The following is a 22,335-nucleotide window of genomic DNA, read 5'->3' as shown; positions in this document are numbered from 1 at the left end:
CACTAGCAGTGCTTTGTCCCGAGGCTCACTGAAGATGTTATGGTGACGATCCATCTGAAAATGAACTTCCCAGCTCAGCGAGCAAACCTATCCTGAAGCCAAAATGTTGAATCTTTTAAAGAAAGACTTAGATATAGTTCTTGGGCTAATGAGATCAAAGTATCTGCGGGGGTTTGGGAATAGGATACCAAGTTGAATGATCATTCATGATCATATCCAATGGCAGAGCTGGTTCAAAGGACCGAATGACTTATTCCTCCCAATTTGTTTGCTTAAATGTTTCTATGGCATGGGTTGTGTGTTGACCAACATGAAGGCTCTTGGCAGACAGCAGTGAGCTGGTCACCAGATATTTGTTTTGAGCTTCATGTCAAGAATTCTCGGCAGACAAGCAGGAGGCTAGAAGAGCACAGCAAGCCAAGCAGCATCAGGAAGTGGAGAAGTTTTGGGTATAACCCTGATGATCGGTTATATCTGAAATGTTGACTTCTCTACCTCATGATGCTGCCTGGCTTGCTGTGTTCCTCCAGCTTCCTGCTTGTCTGCTTTGGATTCCAGCATCAGCAGTCTTTTTGTCTCTAATTAAGAATTCTCAGGATCTAGATTTCTCCATGGCAAATGGTGAAATAGAAAGCTGCATTAATGAGCTGAAACTGCAGATATTAAGGTCATCAACAAGCAATAATTGCCCCTTTAAAGGTAACTTGCCACAGCATAATAAGAATCTTAACTTGATACCTGGAAAAGATGCAGCGAGTTGTTCCCAACATTGAAATGAGCCTCACTGGACTTCTTGCATGATTCTGTCGCATTTCTCGTCTACTCCATGCTATTCGGGACCCTATAATGATCCTGTCTTCATTCTAACATAGATGACTCATTTATTGAGTTCTGAAGCAGGGTCACTGGACTTGAACTTTAACTGTGCTTTCTCTCCACAGATACTGCCAGACCTACTGTGTTTCTCCAGAAATGTCTATTTTTGTTTCAACATCTGCAGTTCTTTGCTTTATTTTTGTGTATAACTCATTTATTATTTGTTGTTGAGGTTAAATAGAGCTAGGCAGTTTAGGAATTCTACTGGGAGTTCCATTTGTCCTGTTTTGTCTTCTAATGTCTTGTACTGCTGTGCGTAACTTCTGTTCATTCTTCCGCACTCATTACATCCTAAGCATATTTAGAGAAACTAGTTTGCGCAGAAGATTTGCTGTCATGGTCCTACGGCACCTGCCACTCCACCCCATATCAACTCAGTAATTTGAACAAAGCAAGTTAAACACCAAACATTGGTTCAGCCAAAAGAAATCAACCAGCAACTAATGTATAAAGATTTGAGTGATCCCATTATACCTTTTGTTAGAAAACCACCGCGGGGTCTGATAGCATCAAATAACTTGAAGAAAGACCCTTGAGTACAACCAGTCCATACTGACCATCATCCCAAACTAAACGAGTCCCACCTGCCTGCGCCTGGCCTATATCCCCCAAAGATTTCCTATTCATGTACTTAGCCAAATGTTTTTAAAATGCTGTAAGTGTACCTGCATCCATTACTTCCTCTGTTCATTCCATGCATGAACCACTGTCTGTGGAAAAAGGTTGCCCTCATGTCTTTTTAAAATCTTTCTCCTCTCACTTTAAAAATATCCCTCACTCCAGGGAAAAGACCCTTGATATTCACCTTATCTATGTCCCTCAGTTAAGATAAGCAACTGCACCTCCTCCATGATAACTCTCAGTACTGAGGCCCCCCCAGGGATGTGTTCTTAACACCCTACCATACTCACTGTACACTAAGACTGTGTAGCCAAATTCCGAACAACTGCCATCTGCAAATTTGCTAACAAAACCACCGTGGTAGGACAGATAACAAATAACGATGAGTCAGAATACAAGGAGGAGATAGAGGGCTTGGTGTTGTAGTGCAGTAATAACAACGTCTCTCGCAATGTCTGCAAAACAAAAAAACTGATCATTGACTTCAGGAAGAAAGGACGAGATTGCGCCCCATCTACATCAATGGAGCTGAGGTGAAGAGAGTCAAGAGCATCACGTTACTAGGAGTGATGATAACTGACAACCTGTCCTGGCCACAAGAAGACACAACAATGCCTTTTCTCCCTCAAGTAGCTTAAGATATTTGGCGTGTCTATAAGGACCCCCACCAACCTTTACAGGTTCACAATAGTAAGCATGTTAGCTGGGTGCATAATGGCCTGGTACAGCAACTGCCCAGACTATCTTGGATACTAACACCCAATCCATGGACTCCATTTACACCTCTTGTTGCTGTGGAAAGGCTGACAACATCTTCAAAGACCCCTCCCACCCTGGTAATACTCTCCTACAACCGCATCTGTTTAAGCAGAAAATACAGAAGCTTGAACACACCCCAAAAGGTTCAAGAATAACTTATTCCCTGCCGACATGAGACTGCTGAATGGACAGTCTAAATTCAAATAATGTTGATCTTGCTTTGCGTACATCCTGTTGTAACCTGTATGCCTCACTCTGTCTAAGCACCCTTTGATCCGTATGTTCTCGTTTGCTATGATCTGCCTGTACTGCTCACAAAACAAAGCTTTTCACTGTACTTAGGTACATGTGACTACAATAAATCAAATCAAATCATGATTTTTATAAACCTGTATAAGGTCCCCCCTCAACCTCCTACACGCCAGTGAATAAAGTCCCACCTAACCAGCCAATTTTTATAATTCAAATCCTCCATTCCTGACAACATACTTGCCAATCTTTTCTGAACCCTCTCCAGCTTAATGATGTCTTTCCTATAACAGGGTGGCCAGAACTAGATACAGCACTCCAGAAGAGGCCTCACTAAAGTCCTGTACAACCTTAACATGATATCTCAACTCTTAAAGAAATTGCTGCAGTGATGATGGATACATGACAAAATTCCCCATATTCTGGACAGGGCCAAACAGATTTGAAAATATATTCAAGAATAAACCAAAAGCAGGAAACAGTGGATCAGTTAGTCTAACATCAGTCTTTGGGAAAATGCTCGAATCCATTCTAAAAGCTACAGATAAATATTATGAAAATCATAATACAATCAAACCATGTCAATATGGTTTTCTAAAAGTAAAACCATATCTGACAAATTTGTCAGAGTTCTTTGACAATCTAACAGGTAGGGTGAATGAAAAGGAACTAGTAGTTGTGGCGTATTTGAATTTCCAAAAGACATTTGCTAAGATCCCACAGAAAAGATTACTGAACAATGCAAGAGCTCATGTTGGTGAGAGTGATAAAGTATCTTGATAAAGGATTATCCAAGTAATAGAAAACAGCGTTGTGATAAATTGATCATTTTCAGCACGGTAAACTAACAAGTGAAGTGCCACCAGGGATAATACTGTGGCCTGAACAACTGACAAATTATGCGAATAACTTGGATGCAGGAACAGACTATACTGTAGTCAAATTTGTTAATGATGCATTGATAGATAGGAAAGCAAGTGGGGGGTGATGGTTGTGTTGCAGGGATGGTGATACAAAGAGTCTGAAAAGGCATTTAAGTGTAAAGGTAAATGAGTGGAAAAAATATTTGGAAGATGGAGTTTAATGTGGGAAAATATGAGGTTTTCCATTTTGACAAAAAGAATAGAAAAGTGACATATTACTTCAAACAAGAACAGAAATTGCTGAAAAACTTGGCAGGTCTGGCAGTATCTGTGGAGAAACAGGTCAAGAGTGTGGTACTGGAAAAGCACAGCAGGTCAGGCAAGACCCAATTAGCGGGAGAATCAACGTTTCGGGCAAAGGCCCTTCATCAGGAATGAGGCTTGTGAGCCAAGGGGGGGGTGGAAAAATAAATGGGAGGAGGGATGGAGCTGGAGGGAAGGTAGCTGAGAGTGTGCTAGGTAGATGAAGGTGGGGGTAATGGTGATAGGTCAGAGAGGAGGGTGGAGCGGATAGATGGGAAGGAAGATGGACAGGTAGGACAGGTCATGAGGGCTGTGCTGAGTTCCAAGATTGGATCTGGGATAAGGTGGGGAGAGGGGAATGAAGAAACTGGTGAAATCCACATCAATATCATGGGGTTGGAGGGTCTCAAGGCGTAAGATGAGGCATTCTTCCTCCAGGTGTCCTCGGGTGGTTAAGGTGTGGCAATAGACGAGGCTCAGGACCTGCATGTCCTTGGCGGCTTTGGAGGGTGAGTTGAAGTGTTTGGCCACGGGACGGTGGGGTTGGTTGGTGTGGGTGTCCCAAAGAGTTCTCTGAATTGGATGCAGTAAGTGATATGTGTGGAAGTGCAGGTAAAACTGATGGATGTGGAAGGCACCTTTGAGGCCTTGGACAGTGGTGAGGGGGGAGGAAGAGAGATTGCAGAATTCTGTGGTATAAAGTGTTGTGCACAAGGATGTACTTGCATTGGATGCAATTCAGAGAAGATTCACCAGGCTCAAGGAGGTTGAGTGAAGTGATTACGCCACAGTTGAAGAGGGTGAAGACATGACTGCCAAGCTGGTTCAGTGTGCTACATGCTTGATGTGGGAGGTCAACGACTCTGGTGTGTCTGGCTTGTATAAGTGTGCAAAGTGTGTGCATGTTCAGCTACTGACAGAGCATATTGCAGTACTGATGAAAGAACTCGAGGACCTTAGGCTCATCCGAGAGAACGAGATCTTTCTAGACAGGACCTTCAGTGAGGTTATTACACCGACCATACCAGAAGAGAGCAGACGATGAGGAAGGCAGAGAGGAGACAGGTGCAAAAGACCCCGGGGGAAGTACCTGTCAGGAACAAGTTGAATCTTTTGGAAACAGTAGAGACAGATGACACTGCCAGTCCGCGAGGCAGCCAGACCTGTAAATCAAAAGTTGGCATGAAGACAGAGCGGAGGAGTCAGACATCGCACAGAGCCGTGGTAATAGGGGACTCCATAGTGAGAGGAACTGACTGGGTTTTTTGTGGCAGCAGGTGGGACTTAAGGATGGTGTGTTGCCTTCCTGGTGCCAGGGTTAAAGACATCACAGACAGAGTGCAGGAAATCCTCAAGGATGAAGGGCCAGAGGTGGTGGTACATGTCAGCACAAATGATGCTGGGAAGAAGAGGAGGAACATACTACAGCGGAACTTCGGAGAACTAGGAAGAAGGCTGAAAAGCAGGATGTCCAGGGTGGTTATCTCCGGTTTGCTTCCAGTTCCTCGGGTTGGTGAGGCCAGAAACAGGGAGATAATGGACTTGAACGTGTGGCTGGGGAACTGGTGCAGGAAGCAAGGATTTAAATTCTTGTATCACTGGGGTATGTTCTGTGGTAAGCATAAATTATACAAGAGAGACGGTTTGCACCTTAATAGGTTGGGGACCAGCATTCTGGCAGGCAGGTTTGCTACTGCAACCCACAGCAGCGTTTAAACTAAGTAGCGGGGGGGAGGGGACAAACTGGATGTTTAAGAAGGAAATTGGAGGGAAAGTTAGAACAAGGGAAGTCAAGAACGACAACTGTATCAATGAGGCAGAAAACTCAAAAAGGGATCATGGTGTAAGGTTGAGTGAAATAGGAGTTGATGGGAAGGGTGAGGGCAGTAACAAATTAAAAATACTATACATGAATGCACGAAGCATTAGACATAAGGTGGATGAGCTTGAGGCTCTTTTGGAAATACGATATTGTGGGGATAACTGAGACGTGGCTTCAAGTGAACAGGGCCTGGGAAATGAATATTCAAGGCTACATGTGCTATCGTAAGGACAGACTGACGGGCAGAGGGGGTGGGGTGGCCATGTTGGTAAGGGATGATATTCAGTCCCTTGCGCGGGGGGATCTAGAATCAGGGGATGTAGAGTCAGTATGGTTAGAGCTGAGAAATACTAAGGGTAAAATGTCCCTCTTGGGAGTTATCTACAGGCCCCCAAACAGTAGTCTGAATGTCGGATGTAAGTTAAATCAGGAGCTGAAATTGGCCTGTCGCAAAGATGTTACTACAGTTGTTATGGGGGATTTCAACATACAGGTAGACTGGGAGAATCAGGACGGTATTGGACCTCAAGAAAGAGACTTTGTGGAGTTCCTCCGAGATGGATTCTTAGAACAGCTGGTGCTGGAGCCTACCAGGGAGAAGGCAATTCTGGATCTGGTATTGTGCCACAAACCAGAATTGATCAGGGACCTCGAAGTGAAGGAGCCATTGGGAAGTAGTGACTATAATACAATAAGCTTCAATCTGCAATTTGAGAAGGAGCGGGTACAATCAGAAGTGACAATATTTCAGTTGAATAAAGGGAACTATGGAACTATGGGGGAGGAGCTGGCCAAAGTTCAATGGTGCAATACCTTAGCAGGGATGGCAGTGGAGGAACAATGGCAGATATTTCTGTGTATAATGCAGAAGATGCAGGATCAGTTCTTTCCAAAAAGGAAGAAAGATCCTAGGAGGAGGCATGGGTGGCCGTGGCTGACGAGGGAAGTTAAGAAACATGTAAAGTTAAACGAGAAAAAGTAAAACATAGCAAAGATAAGTGGGAAAACGGATGACTGGGAAGCTTTTAAAGAACAACAGAGGATTACTAAGAAGGAAATACGCAGAGAAAAAATGAGGTACGTAGGTAAACTGGCCAAAAATATAAAGGAGGATAGTAAAAGCTTTTTCAGGTATGTGAAAGGCAAAAAAATGGTTAAGACTAAAATTGGGCCCTTGAAGACAGAAACAGGGGAACAAAGAAATGGCAGAAGAATTGAATGGGTACTTCAGATCTGTGTTCACTGGGGAAGACACAAGCAATCTCCCTGAGGTAACAGTGGCTGAAGGACCTGAACTGAAGGGAATTTATATTTGCCAGGAATTGGTGTTGGAGAGACTTAGGTCTGAAGGTTGATAAGTCCCCTGGGCCTGATGGTCTACATCCCAGGGTACTGAAGGAGGTGGCTCGAGAAATCGTGGATGCGTTGGTGATTATTTTCCAGAGTTCAATAGATTCGGGATCAGTTCCTGCGGATTGAAGGGTGGCTAATGTTGTACCACTTTTTAAGAAAGGTGGGAGAGAGAAAACAGGAAATGATAGACCAGTTAGTCTGACCTCAGAGGTGGGAAAAATGCTGGAGTCTATTATAAAGGATGAAATTACGACACATCTGGATAGTAGTAACAGGATAGGTCAGAGTCAGCATGGATTTATGAAGGGGAAATCATGCTTGACTAATCTTCTGGAATTTTTTTAGGATTTAACTCTGAAGATGGATTAGGGAGATCCAGTAGACGTAGTGTACCTGGACTTTCAGAAAGCTTTTGATAAAGTCCCACATAGGAGGTTAGTGAGCAAAATTAGAGCGCATGGTATTGGGGGCAAAGTACTAACTTGGATTGAAAGTTGGTTGGCTGACAGGAAACAAAGAGTATTGATAAACGGCTCCATTTCGGAATGGCAGGCAGTGACTAGTGGGGTACCACAGGGATCAGTGCTGGGACTGCAGCTTTTTATAATATATATTAATGATATAGAAGATGGTATTAGTGATAACATTAGCAAATTTGCTGATGATACAAAGCTGGGTGACAGGGTGAAATGTGATGAGGATGTTAGGAGATTACAGGGTGACCTGGACAGGTTAGGTGAGTGGTCAGATGCATGGCAGATGCAGTTTAATGTGGATAAATGTATGGTTATCCATTTTGGTGGCATGAACAGGAAGGCAGATTACCACCTAAATGGAATCAATTTAGGTGAAGGAGCAGTCCAAAGAGATATGGATGTTCTTGTACACCAGTCAATGAAGGTAAGCATGCAGGTACAGCAGGTAGTGAAGAAGGCTAATAGCATGCTGGCCTTCATAACAAGAGGGATTGAGTATAGAAGCAAAGAGGTTCTTCTGCAACTGTACAGGGCTCTGGTGAGACCACACCTGGAGTATCGTGTGCAGTTCTGGTCTCCAAATTTGAGGAAAGACATTCTGGCTATTGAGGGAGTGCAGCGTAGGTTCACGAGGCCAATTCCTGGAAAGGCGGGACTACCTTACGCTGAAAGACTGGAGCGACTGGGCTTGTATACCCTTGAGTTTAGAAGACTGAGAGAGGATCTGATTGAGACGTATAAGATTATTAAAGGATTGGACATTCTGGAGGCAGGAAACATGTTTCCGCTGATGGGTGAGTGCCGAACCAGAGGACACAGCTTACAAATACAGGGTAGACCATTTAGGACAGAGATGAGGGGAAACTTCTTCACCCAGAGAGTGGTGGCTGTGTGGAATGCTCTGCCCCAGAGGGCAGTAGAGGCCCAGTCTCTGGATTAATTTAAAAAAGAGTTGGATAGAGCTCTCAAGGATAGTGGAATCAAGGGTTATGGAGATAAGGCAGGAACGGGATACTCATTAAGAATGATCAGCCATGATCATATTGAATGGTAGTGCAGGCTCAAAGGGCAGAATGGCCTACTCCTGCACCTATTGTCTATTGTCTCATTCCTGGGAAGAGGCTGGGCCTATATTCATTTGAGTTTAGAAAAAAAAAGAGATGACCTTATTGAAACATATAAGATTCTCAGAGAACTCGACAGGATGAATGCTGGGATGATATTTCCTCTGAAGAATTTAGAACCTGATGTCGCCATTTTAGAAACAAAATCATCTCCCATTTAAACTGGAGATGAGGAGGAATTCTTTCAGAGGGCCTTTAGTTTCAGAATTAACTTCCCCATCAAGCAGTGGAAGCTCGATTGTTGAATATATTTCATCCGAGTTCGATGAGTTTTTGATCAACACGGGAGTTGAGGGTTAAGGGGGAGAAGCAATTAAGTCGAGATAAGGCTGCAATCTGTCAGTCATGATCTTATCGAATGCAGGCTTAATGGGCTAAACAACCGAGTTCTGTTCCTATTTCTTATAATTTATGAGGGGATAGGGAAGGAAAATGAAGGTTAGGTCAAGGGTTAACCATAATTTTCTGAATAGTGAAGCATCCTTGAGGAGCTGTGTGGACAATTGTTCTGATTTCTTACATTCTTATGTTACTGACCTCGGCATTAGCTTTGCAGGTGACAGAAAACTCAAAAATATGGTAAACAGTGTAAAGGATTGTAGCAGATTTTAGAAGAAAATGTATAGATGGGTGATATGGGAAGACAATAGGAGATGTGATTATGTATTTTGGTAGAAAGAATGTGGGGAAGCAACTTGAACTAAAAGGTGCAGTTAGAAGAAGTGTAGGAACAGAGAAGCCTAAAAGTGCATGAACAGAAATCTTTGGAGGTGACACAATAGGTTGAGAACGCTGTCTACAAGTTCCTGTACGTTTTAAATAGAGCTATAGAGAATGTAAGTAAAAAAAATTATAATAATTGGTGAGAGCCCAGTTGGAGTTTTACATTCTGATCAGGAAAGGCATGGTAATAGTGATATTAAGATCAGAGAGGTGATGCAGAGGAAACTCAGAAAAAATATAGATTAGATTCCTTACAGTATGGAAACAGGCAATTTGACCCAACAAATCCACACTGACCCTCTGAAGAGTAACCCACCCAGACCCAGTCTCCTACCCTATATTATCCCTGACTAATGCACCTAACACTGTGGGCAATTTAGCATGACCAATTCACTTGACCTGCACAACTTTGGATTGTGGGAGGAAACCAGAGCATCTGGAGGAAACCCACAGACACAGGGAGAATGTGCAAACTTCACACAGACTGTCACCCAAGGTGGGAATCAAGCCTGGGACCCTGGTGATGTGAGGCAGCAGTGCTGAACACTGAGCCACCATGCCACCCAAGATGTGCAGGAATATGAGCAGGAATAAGCCATTTTGCCTTTCGAGCCTGCTCTGTAACTCAGTGTGATCATGGCTGATAACAACTTAGTACACTTTCAGTATCTTACAATACCCTTTAATCAATGCGCTTTCTTCCCTTTCTCTTTGATCCCCCTAGCCCAAAGAACTAAATTTATCCCCTTGGTTTCAGTGGCAAAGAATTCCACAAGCTTCTCATTGTATGGGTGAAGAGATTTTTCCTCATCTTGGTCCTAAATGGCCTACCCCATATTCTTTGACTGTTACTCAGCATGGATGAGTTGGACTGAAGTGTCTGTTTCCGTGCTCGGTGACTCTATGACTCCTGGTTCTGGGCTTCCCAGTCATCGGAAACATCCTTCCTGCATTTACCCTGTCTAGTCTTGTTAGAATTTTACAAATTTCTAAGAGATTCCCTGTTAGAATTTTATATGATTCTATTAGATCAACCCTCATTCTTCTAAACTCCAGTGAATATTGTCCGAACTGATCCAAATTCTCTTCATCAATCCTGCCATCTCAGGAGTTATGATTGCAGCAAGACATTCCCGCTCCTGTACTCAAATCCTCTCACTATAAAGTCCAACATACCATTTGCCTCTTCAGCGCCTGCTGTAGCTACATGCTTACTTTTAGCGAATGGTGTATAATTGCATCCAGGACCTGTTGCACCTCCTGCTTTCTCAATCTATCACAATTCAGATAATAATTCACCTTCCTGTTTTTATGGCCAAAGTGGATAACCTCACATTTGTCCACATTATACTGCATCTGCCAAGCATTTGCTCACTCACTCAACTTGTCCAATTCCATTAAAGAATCTATGCATTCCCCTCACTTTTTCCTCCATCCAGCTTTGTGTCATCTACAAATGGAGATATTACATTCCGTTCCCTCATTCAAACAAGTAATATATATTGTGAATAGGTGAAGTCCACTGATGGCACCCCACTGATCACTGGCTGTGATTCGGAAAAAGACCCATTTATTCTGTCTGCCAGCCAGTTCCCAATGAATATCAATCCACAACCCCCATCGCTTTAATTTTACATTGCAAATTATTATCAAAAGCCAAGTAAACCACATTCACTGTGGACTCCCCTCCGATCAATTTTACCCGTTACATCCTTGAAAAATTCCAGTCGATTTATCAAACATGGTTTCTTTTTCATATATCTTGCCGTAATGCTACTAGGGATGAAAGAATCCAGCTTTGTGGAGAAGCAACAATTGTTTACTGTAGATCAAAGAGATGATGCAACATTTAATAGTAGCTTTCAAAATCATTTGATAGAGTAAAGAGGGGAAGCTGTTTGCATTGGCAGGTTGTTTAATTATCAGAAGACATGTATTGAAAATAATTGGCCAAAGAACCTCGTAACATTGTGATTGGGAATTTATTGCTTGAAATGGTGATGGAAGCTGATATAATGTAAGTTAAATATAAGATTGAAATTAATGTAATAACGTTAATTACTACAAAGTGTAAAGAGCAGTGGATTTTTCAAATATAAGTAGCAGGGATACTAGAGTAATTAATTAATAAATACATTAAATAAAATATGATAGTTTGGAGCAATAGATGGTGTGTTGTTGCTATAGCATATGGGAGCTGCTGGTCATATAAGCAATCAATGATGATCACATCTGTACTAAATGCTTGCAGTATGAGGAATATAGGTTCTCAATTGAGGAGCTGGAGTCCAAACTGCAAACATTGCATCAAGTTAGGGAGGGGAAAGTTTCCTGGACGCTTGGCTCCAGGAGGCAGCTTGCCCTCAGATTACATAATTCAAATTTAATCTATGATCAGGGACTGGTAAATGTGACTGCAGGGAGAAAGTAAAGTTTGAGGATAAATGAGCAAGTCATATCAAAACTGACATTAAGAGCTTTAAATATCAAGAAAGAAAGCAAGAGACCAATGTAAGCATAGGTCCTTAGATAATGAGGATGGGGAAATAATAATCAGGAACCAGGAAATGGCAGGGGAATTGAATAAGTACTTTTCATCAGTCTCCAGTAGAAGAAATAAAAGCATTCAAAAAGACTAAAATGTGAAGGGGCTAAAATGAGGATTGGAAAATAAATGTAATAGCTATCACCAGAGGCAAAAAAGGAAACTAATGGAGCTAAAAGCTGATAACTGTCATGAATCTGAGAAGTTGCATCCTTGGATATTAGAGGGCAATACTGCAGAGATAGTAAATACAATCGGTTATGATATAATATGATAATTCTGTTCTTGTGTGATCTCGCATTATACGAAAATCGTGCAATAGCCACAACATCCAAACCAATGCGGCCAGAATCATGTTATAGACAATATAGGTAAGGAAAGTTCACATTCTACAAATGACAGTCTAAATTCTTCAATCGTGTTAAAGCCAATTTGCGTTGAAGAAACGTACATTATAGCAGAACCGACTGTATACTAGTAGTAATCTTCCAATAATATTTTGATTCAGGAAAAGTTCCAAAAGATTGGAGACTCCCTCATTCAAAAAAGGAGGGGGACAAAAAATGGTAACCGTAGGCCTGTCAGTTTAGTGTCAGTTATTGGGGGAATATTAGGGTGTATTATAAAGGATGTAATAACATTATATTTAGAAATCCATAATATAATCACGCAGGATCAGCATATCTTATTAAAGGAGAAATCATATCTGACATTTATTAGAATTCTTTGAGGAGGTAACAAGCAGGATAGTTAAAGTGAGACCTGTAGATGTAATATGTTTTGATTTCCAAATGCCTTTGAGATTGGGGGTAATATATGAGCATGGACAGAGGATTAACTAACTAATACAAAACAGAGAATTGGGATTAGAGGGGCATTTTCAGGATTAGAACCTGTGACTAATGGGGTGCCACAAGGTACAGTGCTGAGGCCACAATTATTTAGAATATATAGAAATAATTTGGATGAGGAAAGTGAATGTACTATTGCAAGGTTTGCAACTGGTACATAAATAGGTGGGAGACCAAATGTTGATGATACAGACAGGTAAAGACAGATTAATTGAGTGGGTAAAAACTTAACAGATGGAATATAATACAGGAAATGTGAGGTATGCAGTTTGGCAGGAAGAACAGAGTAGCTGAATAATTAAATAGTGAATGACTGCAGAAAGCAGCAGCACAGCTTGATCTTCATTGAAGTCTTTGTGTATGAATCACAAAATGCTGGCATACAAGTTAACTAGATAATAAGGAAGGCAAGTAGAATGTTGGTCTCTATTTCAAAGGAAATGGATGATAAAAAGAGGGAGTTCTTGCTAAAACTTTGCAAGTCAAGAGTCAAGGGTAGCTTTATTTGTCATTTCTACCACATGCAACAGATGCAGTAAAAATGAGACAGCGTTTCTCCAGGACCAAGGTGCTACATGGAAAGCACAAACTACACAATCATAGACAGAGCGACGTAAAGTGCATAAGAAGTGCAAAACACGCAAGGCAGCACAGCAATTCCTGACACATGAAGACAATAGGCACAGTGGTGTACAAATTACAGTGTAATAAAAGAACTTGAATACTGTGAACAGTTTTGGTTCCCTTAATCTAAGGAAAGATGTACTGCCATTGGAGGCAGTCCTAGGAATGTTCACTAGATTGTTCCTGGGCATGTTAAGCCATTGAGTATTTGGTCTTCTATCTTTTGGAGTTTAGAAGAATAAGAGGTGACCATATTGAAACATACAAATTCTTAAGGATTTGACAGGGTCGATGCTGAGTGTTGTTTCCACTTATGGAAGAGTCTGGGACAAGAGGGCATAATCTCAGACTGCGGGGTCTCCTAATTATGGATGTTTCCCTTAATGGGAGGGTCAAGGACCTGAGGGCATAGTCTGAGGTACCAATTTAAGACTGATATGAGGAAGAATTTGTTCTCACAGATGGTTGTGAGTTTTTGAAACTCCTTGCCACAGAGAGCTGTGGGGACAGAGTCCTTGTGTATATTTAAGACTGAGATAAATGGATTCTCAATCAATAAGGAATCAAGGGTAATGGAGAAAGGGCAGGAAAGTGGATGTGGGGAATGCTGGAGCAACTATGGTCCTATTGAGTGGTGGAGTAAGCTCAACAAGCTTACTCTTTTTCCTAATTTTTATGGTCTTAATACAAAGACAAGACAGAATTTCTTATCTCGGAGGCATGTGACTCTATGGAATATATTTACCACAGAGTGGTGTCGTGGATTGGTTATTAAGTATGTTCAAGGCTGAGATAGATTGTTAATCAGTAAGGGAATCAAGGGTTATGGGGAAGGTTTAGGATGATCAGATTAGCCCTGATTTCTTTGAATTGTGGAACAGTATCGATGGGCTGAATAGCCTACTTCAACTTATACATGTCATGGTCTTGTGGTGTTAATAACTTTCAAAAGACTCTTTACTTGAAAAGGAGAAATTTACAGTTCTAGGAACAGAACAGTGGAGTGGAACTAACTGGATAGCTCATTCTTCACAGTTAATATCTGATTTGGACTGATCTACCTCTGTGCTTTATAACTCTACGATGTAAAGAGCTCAGTGAGTGGTGCAGCTATAATTATAGCTAACAAGGTACTCTCTTCAATTCTCTACCTCTCTGCCACAGTGGAGGACAGTACAATGCAGCAAAACTACACAATCAGATTTAGAAACTATTTATTGCATTTTAAAAATAAAATTCCAAATCAAATACAGAAGTGCATTTCAATGACACTTCGTCCCTGATCATCTAATGTCACCTTTGAACTTCAAGATTGCGACCTCCAACAATTGTTTTACTTTCTCAGAGAAGGCAGCATCAATCTTAGTGCAAACACAGCATCTTTGTTCAGCTGGAAACTGCTGATACGGTTTCTTGAAATAGAATTGCTGACAACAGGATGCCCTTGAAAGGGTACAGAGGCGAGCAGCTGTGTGAACATTCCAAGTATTGGGAATCCAAGTTATATGTGAGCCCATTGTTTTGTTGAGTTTTTACAGAAAGATAGGCGGAGTTGTGGAATGCAGTTCATAGAATACAATCAATAAGAAACTGGATTTCATAAAATCTCACAAATTACAGCAAAGGATATTACTTAGGCCTTCACTCTAGTTCTGATGTTAGTCTAAATATCTTTTATCAATCCTTTCCAATCTAAACTATTGATTTACAAATACTGATCCAATCCCCTTGTCAAAAATATTTCAAGTAATTGACTCTGCATACAATGAATGAAGTTTATTTTAAAATTTGGAACAACCTACAAGATGCACTGAGAAAATTCTTCAAAGATCCTCAGATAGCACCTTCCAAACCCCATAACCAGTTCTGTCTAGAAGGGCAAGGATAGCAGATACATGGGAATCCACCACCTTCAAGTTCCCCTCCAGGCCACTCACCATCCTGACTTGGAAATATATCTCTATTCCTTCAGTGTCGCTGGGTAAACATTCTGGAGTTCCCTCCTGAAGGGCATTGTGGGTCAACCCACAGTGGGTGGACTGCAGGGGTTCAAGAAGACAGCTCATCATCACTTTCTCAAGGGCAGCTAGGGACGCGCAATAGATGCTGACAAACCAGCAATACCCACATCCCACAGATTAATATAAAAAGTCTTTTAAATGAGCTACTGTTTTTTTTAATGGGGGAATTGATATGTCTAATCAACAAATTAGCTGTTATAAAGTTTGTAATGATTTACAAACTTTTGAAGGTGTTTGAAAGACAGTGTAGAAGTCCCTTACTCTGTATCGAACCTCATGATGTCCCTATCCTTGGAGAGTTTGATGGAACAGTGTCGAAAGAGCTATACTCTATATCTGGTCCTGTGCTGTAGTTTTCCGTTGCTTTGAGTTGTGCTGGTGCTGGTGCTGGTGCTGGAAGTGGGTTTGAAGGGAGGATGATAATGAATTTCCCAGAGGTTGGTGACTATGTATGGGAAAGGGCATTATTATTGAGTGACAAATCTATTAAACATAACAACATAGAAAATAAGAGTAGGAACAGACCATTTGACCCTTTGACCCTGCTCTACTCTTCAATATGATCATGGCTGAGCTTCTAACTCACTACTCTTTGATCCCTTTCGCCCGAAGAACTATATCTACCTTTTCCTTGAAAACATTCAGTGTTTTAGCCTCAATGGCTTTCTGTTGGATCAATGTTTACGTGTGTCAATCTGCTGTATTGGGGAAATGTTTTCAATTATTTCTAATGCTGTTACAATCATTCTGATACTGCATTGTTTGTGAGCCACTGTGTAGCCAATGTTCACATTGTTTATATTCTGTTGTAAAAGTCACATTATGTTATGACCAGAGACAATCCTTAAACCACCTGTTGTACTTTTACTGCAGTATTTTTGCCTGAGGACATTGCACAGTGCTTTGTTAACTGGGTCACCAATGCTTGTACTTCCTGTCAGGTGTCTGTGGCTGTTGTGGAGCTCTTCGCCCACGGTATAAGAGACTAGTGGACAACATCTTCCCTGAAGATGCTGAGGTAACCTTCTGCCCCTTTATTTAGAGTACTGATTTGTAAGATTGAATGATCAATTGTACACTTACTTTGATGCTACAGAGCAGAGCGCTTGCTAAAGCATTTAACTGTGATTTTTGTTGTGCATGGTTCAGAATGTCCAGGGCAGGTCGTATGCCCAGAAAGTCAGGGCAAAGATTTCTGTTTACAATGATCTCCAAGTTTATTCCACAAGCTTTCTCCCCATTTCAAATTGGCTACTGTCCCCTTCCACTCTTTATGGAAGAACCATAAACTCCTGAAATCAGCGCCCATCAACCACCATACATTGTCCAAATGGATTCAGATGTCAGGATTAGGCACTGATTCCCAAAGATGTCCAATGAGGAGAGAATCTGTTTAGGTTATTATCTTCTATCAATTTTGATCTTTTAATCTGCTTCTATCCAGAGTTTAGACATCAATTATGTAAGGCCCAAACTGTTGCTCTGAAATCAGATAATTTTACTCAATGCAGTCATGGATGAAGGAGTAATGCCTGAAATGTCAATTTTCCTGCTCCGCAGATGCTGCCTGACCAGCTGTGCTCTTCCAGCACCACACTCTCCACTCTGATCTCCAGTATCTGCTGTCCTCACTTTCTCCTCAATGCAATCATGGAACCTTGTGGTCAAGAGAGTTCACTAAACATTATTCTCCCTCATTCATTTTTCCATGACTCCCTAATCTTTACCTGTACCTTCGCACCTTACCCTTATTGTAATCACCCCGAGAATGCTTGAGGGAGACAGTATAGAGGAAGCTTTCCCTGTCTCTAAACCCAGGCTATATTGGGAGTGTTTGATTGGGACAGTGTCGAAGGAACTTTACTCTATATCTAGTCTTGTGCTGTTCCTTACCTGGGAATGTTTGATAGGGACAGTGTAAAGGGAACTTTAGTCTGTATCTAACCCAGGGACAATATTGAGAGAGCTTTATTCTGCATACCATCTGTCTGTAGCTCATGCATTTTTAATGAGACACTTTGATATAGTATGTGATCATCCAAAGAAATAAACTAGAAATTAGAATGGAATTGAGAGACTGTCAGAGTCCAGGCTAAACATGTCTAGGCCCAGCTTCATCTACATTGAGAGTCTAGCACAGGTTTGCTGTGTGTTTGATTTTGGAGAAATTAACTATATTTAGTCCTGATTCACCCTGTTTATTCTTTTACAGGATGGGTTGGTGAAAGCCAACATGGAGAAGTTGACATTTTATGCACTGTCTGCTCCGGAGAAACTGGACCGCATTGGTGCATATCTCGCAGAGAGGCTCAGCAGAGATGTGGCCAGGCACCGTTATGGGTATGGGAGATGAAGGACCTGCAAATCAGTTTTACATCTGACCAGTGCTGTCTGCTAAATACTGATCTATCCTGTCTGCGATCCCGGTAGTGCAATTTACTAAGCACCGATCTATCCTGTCTAGGGCTCTGGCAGTGCTGTTCAGTAAACATTGACATACCCTGTTGGGGATCTGTGTAGGGATAGGCATTAATTTCAGAGACTGATGCATTATATGCTGATATATGAACATCAGAATCAAGACTGGGAATGGGTAATTCACCCCTTCGAGCCCACTCTGCAATTTAACATGATCATGGATGAACTTATTCCAGTCTCAACTCCACTTTCCTGCCTGCTCCCCATAGCCCACTTTTCATCAGAAACACATCTATTCCTTTCTTGATTTTGTTGATTGATTCTGTCCCTACTGTGCTCTGGGGCAGTGAGTTCCACAGATTCACAACCCTCTGGGAGAAGTAGTTTCTCCTCAGCTCAGGTTTGAACTTACCTCCTCTCACTGTTATATCTGTGACCTCTTGCTCAAGACTGAGCCACAGCGGGGAGCATCTGATCAATGTCCACCTTATCAAACCCGTTTAGCATTCTATACACTTCAATCAGATCTCCCTTCATTCTTCTGAACTCCATGGGTACAACCCCAGGCTATGCAACTGCTCCTCATATGACGGCTCTTTCATCCCTAGAATCAATCTGGTGAAGCTCCTCTGAACTGCTTCCTGTGCCACCACATCCTTCCTCAAGTGGGGAGACCAGAAGTGGACACAATAGTCCAACTGTGGTCTCACAATACCTTATATCATTGTAACAACTTTTCTTCACTTTTATAATCCAGTCCTTTTGCAATTAATGCCAGAATTCCATTTGTCTTTCTTATTATTTTCATGCACAAAAATGCCCCAATCCCTCTGCACTGAAACATTTGGAATTTGCTTCCCATTTAAATACTAATTTGTCCTTTTATTGTTCCGGCCAAAGTGGATGACCTCACACTTATCCAGATTAAACTCTATCTGCCAAATTCAGGCCCACTCTCCAATCTTATCAATATCCAACTGTAAACTCTTTACTTCCTCATCCTCATGTTTTAGTCTTATCCAAAAACTTTGCTATGTTTACATTCTGTCCCTGCTTGCAGAACATATATATATGTAGATTGTAATTAGTTGAGGTCCTGCAGTAGGCCACTACTTACAGTTTGCCATCCAGAGAAGGACCCATTTATCTATTTTCTGTCAGTCAGCCAACTCTCTATCCAAGCCAATAGTCTACCCTCCTGGGATCTAACCTTCTGGATCAGTCTTTTATGTGGCACCTTTGTCTAATGCCATCTGGAAGTCTTGATATAGCACATCAACTGGATCCCCATTATCCTCCTTGCTGTTACATCCTTAAGAAACTCCAGCAAGTTTGTCAAGCACAACTTGCCCTTCATGAAACCGTGCTGACACTGGTCAATGTTTCCAATCCACTAGTACCTTTCCGGAATCTAGAGAATTTTGGAAAACCATAACTACTGCATCCACTTGCTCTGCTGCAACTTCTCTTAATACCATGGGGTGCAGGTTATCATGCTCCAGGGACTTATCTGCCTTTCGTCCTATCAGTTTACTTAATATCTTCTCCCTAGTTTATAGTAATTTCATCAAGTTCCTCTGTAATCACTGCAGTTTCTGGAAAGAAATTATCTTCCACTGTGAAAACAGAGTCAAAATTTGAGTTAGTATCTTCCCATTTCTGAGTTTCCCAGTATTACGTTGCCATATCCATCCTCTAAAGGGCCAGCATTTACTTCACTATTCTTTTACTTTTTATATACTTATATAAAGCTGTTGGTGAAACCATTAAACACACATGCACTGAAATCTTTTTTTTGTTCATTCATGGGATATGAGCATTGCCAGGATTATTTCCTATCCCTACTTGCCCTTGAGGAATTGATGATGAGCTGCCTTCTGTCACGTTCAGTGATTTGGTGGTAATCATGTGATATGAATTTCACAGCGAGTAAATTGCATAACTCTCCTTACTTTGATACAGTTAATTTCAGATTTAGTCTCACATTTTTTTTTGCCAATGATTTTCTTCCTCCATCATTTGGAGTCCTGAATTCTGAGCTCCACTTGAATGGGCCGTCCTATACAGAGTTACGCAGTGAGTATTGCAGTGAACATGGCTGTGGAGTTCACTCTGTCCTGGATCATGCCAAAGGGTGGAAATTCTGCTTGATTTCCCTTCCCTATTTTAAATGAATTATGAGTGAAGAATAACTTGCCAGCCACTTTGCCCCACAAAGCTAGATTATATATTCAAAAGTAGAGGTACAATACTGCAGACTTTGAAAGAAAATCAGACAAAATTTGCATTTTTTGTGCAGAAATGGTGGTTTGAAAGGTAGCAGTGTGCAGACAGAATTTACCTCTGAATTTCTGTGACATCATATGTCATATAGTCACAGAGGTCTACAGCACCAAAAAAGGTCCTTTGGCCATCATGACTACGCTATTAAAAAACAACCACCAACCATTCTGAACCCTTTTTTCAGCCATAGCCTTAAAATACCATGGCATTGCAGAAGCATTTCTAAATACTTCCTCAATGCTATGACGGTTTCATGCAATGGGTTCCAGATTTCCACCATCCACTGACTGAATTTTTTCTTTCTGCAAATCTCCTGTCCCTCACCTTAAATCGATACTCCTAGTCATTGATCCATGGGGAAAAATTCTTTCCTGTCTACTGTCTGTATGCCCTTCATAATTTTGTACATGGAGAAAGTGAGGACTGCAGATGCTGGAGATTAGAGCTGAAAATGTGTTGTTGGAAAAGCGCAGCAGGTCAGGCAGCATCCAAGGAGCAGGAGAATCGACGTTTCGGGCATGAGCCCTTCTTCAGGAATAATTTTGTACAACTCAATCATGCTCTCCCCGCCCCCCCCCCCCCCCCCCCCCCCCCCCCCCCACCCCATCTCCTCTGCTCCAAGAAAAACAACTCATCTATCCAATCTTTTTTCATAATTAAAACTCTCCAGCCCAGGCAATATCCTGTTAAAAGCAAATTACTGCGGATGCTGGAATCTGAAACCAAAAAAGAAAATGCTGGAAAATCTCAGCAAATCTGGCAACATCTGTAAGGAGAGAACAGAGCTGACGCTTCGAGTCTAACTGACCCTTTGTCAGCTCTTTCCTCTCCTTACAGATGCTGCCAGACCTGCTGAGAATATCCTGTTAATGCCCTTTGCACCCACTTGAGTGCAATCATGTCCCTCTTGGATGTGAAGGCGGATTCCAGACCTGCACAACAGTACTGTAGTTGTGGCTAACCAACATTTTATCCAGTTCCAGTTTAACCTCCCTGCTCTTGAACTCCTGATAAAGGAGTTGGACACTGATAAAGGCAAGTGTCCCATATGCCTTCTGAACCACTTTATGTCCCGCTCCCTCAAGGGACCAGTATATGTGCAGTGAGGTCACTCTGATCCCAGGTGCTTCCCAGTGTCCTAATGTTCATCATGTATTCTCTTGCTTTTTGTCATGCCCAAGTATATCATCTCACATTTCTCTGGATCGAATTCCATTTGCCATTGATGCTATCTGACCGGTACAACTATATCCTTCTGTAATCTAACAGATTTAACCTCTTCACTATTGATCAATTTCATATCATCCTGAACTTACTGACCAATCATAGACTACAGAACTGTATAGCACAGGAATGCACCCCTTGGCTCACAACTTTGTGCGGAACATGACACCAAATTAAACTAATCCCTTCTGCATGCGCTTAGTCTATATCCTATTCCATTCCTTGCATATTTATGTGCTTATTGAAAAGTCTCTTAAATGATCTTCACACATTCAAGTCAAAATCATTTATATGTACCACAAGCAACAACGTCCTCAACACTGATGCCTGTGTAATTGCACTGGATGCAGGCTGCCAATCACAAAATCACATCTTGACAATCACCCTCAGCTTCCTCCCACTCAGCCATTTGTGGATCCAATTTGGTAAATTTCCTTGGATGCTGAAGGGTCCTTGTCCTCACTATCAGCCTCCCATGTGGGACCTTCTCAAAAACCTTGCTGAAGTCCAAGTAGACTACATCAAAAGCACTTTGTCCCCTTCTCAAAAAATTCAGTCAAGTTGCTCAGACATGACCACTCCTTAACAAAACTACACTGTCTATACTTGATTAATCCCTGCTTCTCCAAGTGCAGATTAATTTTATCCCTCAGAGTTACTTCCAACAATTTCCTCACTACTGAGGCTAGACTGACTGGGCTGTAGTTTCCTAATTGACCCCTTGCTCCCTTCTTGAACAACTGTACCAAATTGGGTGCCTGCCAGTCATTTGGCATCTTTCCTGTAGCCAGAGACAAATTAACAATTATTGCCACTGCCCCTGCAATTTCGTCCTCAGTCTCACTCAGCAGCCCAGGATGCATTTCATCCAGTTTGGAAATTTATCTACTTTTACCTGCCTGATCACTTAGAATCTTCTCTCTGTCTCTGTTAATTTTTAAAATTATACCACAATCCTTCTCTCTGATTTCTATACCCACATCATTCCCTCTCACCGAAACACGACATTCATTTAAAATGAAATCCCCCACTATCACTACACTTACTTTTGTACTTCTCTGAAATTTACGTATGTATCTGTTCTTCTATTTCTCTTGAACTGCTTGGGGGGGGGCTGCTAAACCTTCACTCCCACTCCCTGTGCCAAATTACTTTAAACCATCCCTAACAGCACTGGCAAACCCCTCCTGTAGACAGGAT

The 22,335-nt window shown here is 41.7% G+C and overlaps 1 protein-coding gene across 3 annotated transcripts in view; it reads left to right on the top strand.

The window, feature by feature from the left end:
* Window positions 1-22,335, top strand: part of LOC122553146 (protein EFR3 homolog B-like) — a 211,183-nt gene that overhangs the window by 5,221 nt on the left and 183,627 nt on the right. For all 3 annotated transcript variants that reach the window (XM_087991014.1, XM_087991015.1, XM_087991017.1), the window contains exons 2-3: window positions 16,152-16,228; window positions 17,423-17,550. In XM_087991014.1, the coding sequence (XP_087847140.1) occupies window positions 16,152-16,228; window positions 17,423-17,550 (205 nt within the window). The remainder of the gene's footprint in view (window positions 1-16,151; window positions 16,229-17,422; window positions 17,551-22,335) is intronic.

The sequence above is a fragment of the Chiloscyllium plagiosum genome, unplaced genomic scaffold (genome assembly GCF_037043375.1).
Source record: "Chiloscyllium plagiosum isolate Xiang-an unplaced genomic scaffold, Cpla_swu_hap1 HiC_scaffold_10, whole genome shotgun sequence".
Classification (NCBI taxonomy): Eukaryota; Metazoa; Chordata; class Chondrichthyes; order Orectolobiformes; family Hemiscylliidae; genus Chiloscyllium; species Chiloscyllium plagiosum.
The sequence above is the reverse complement of the archived record's forward strand: the minus strand, read 5'-3'. Positions and strand labels throughout refer to the sequence as shown.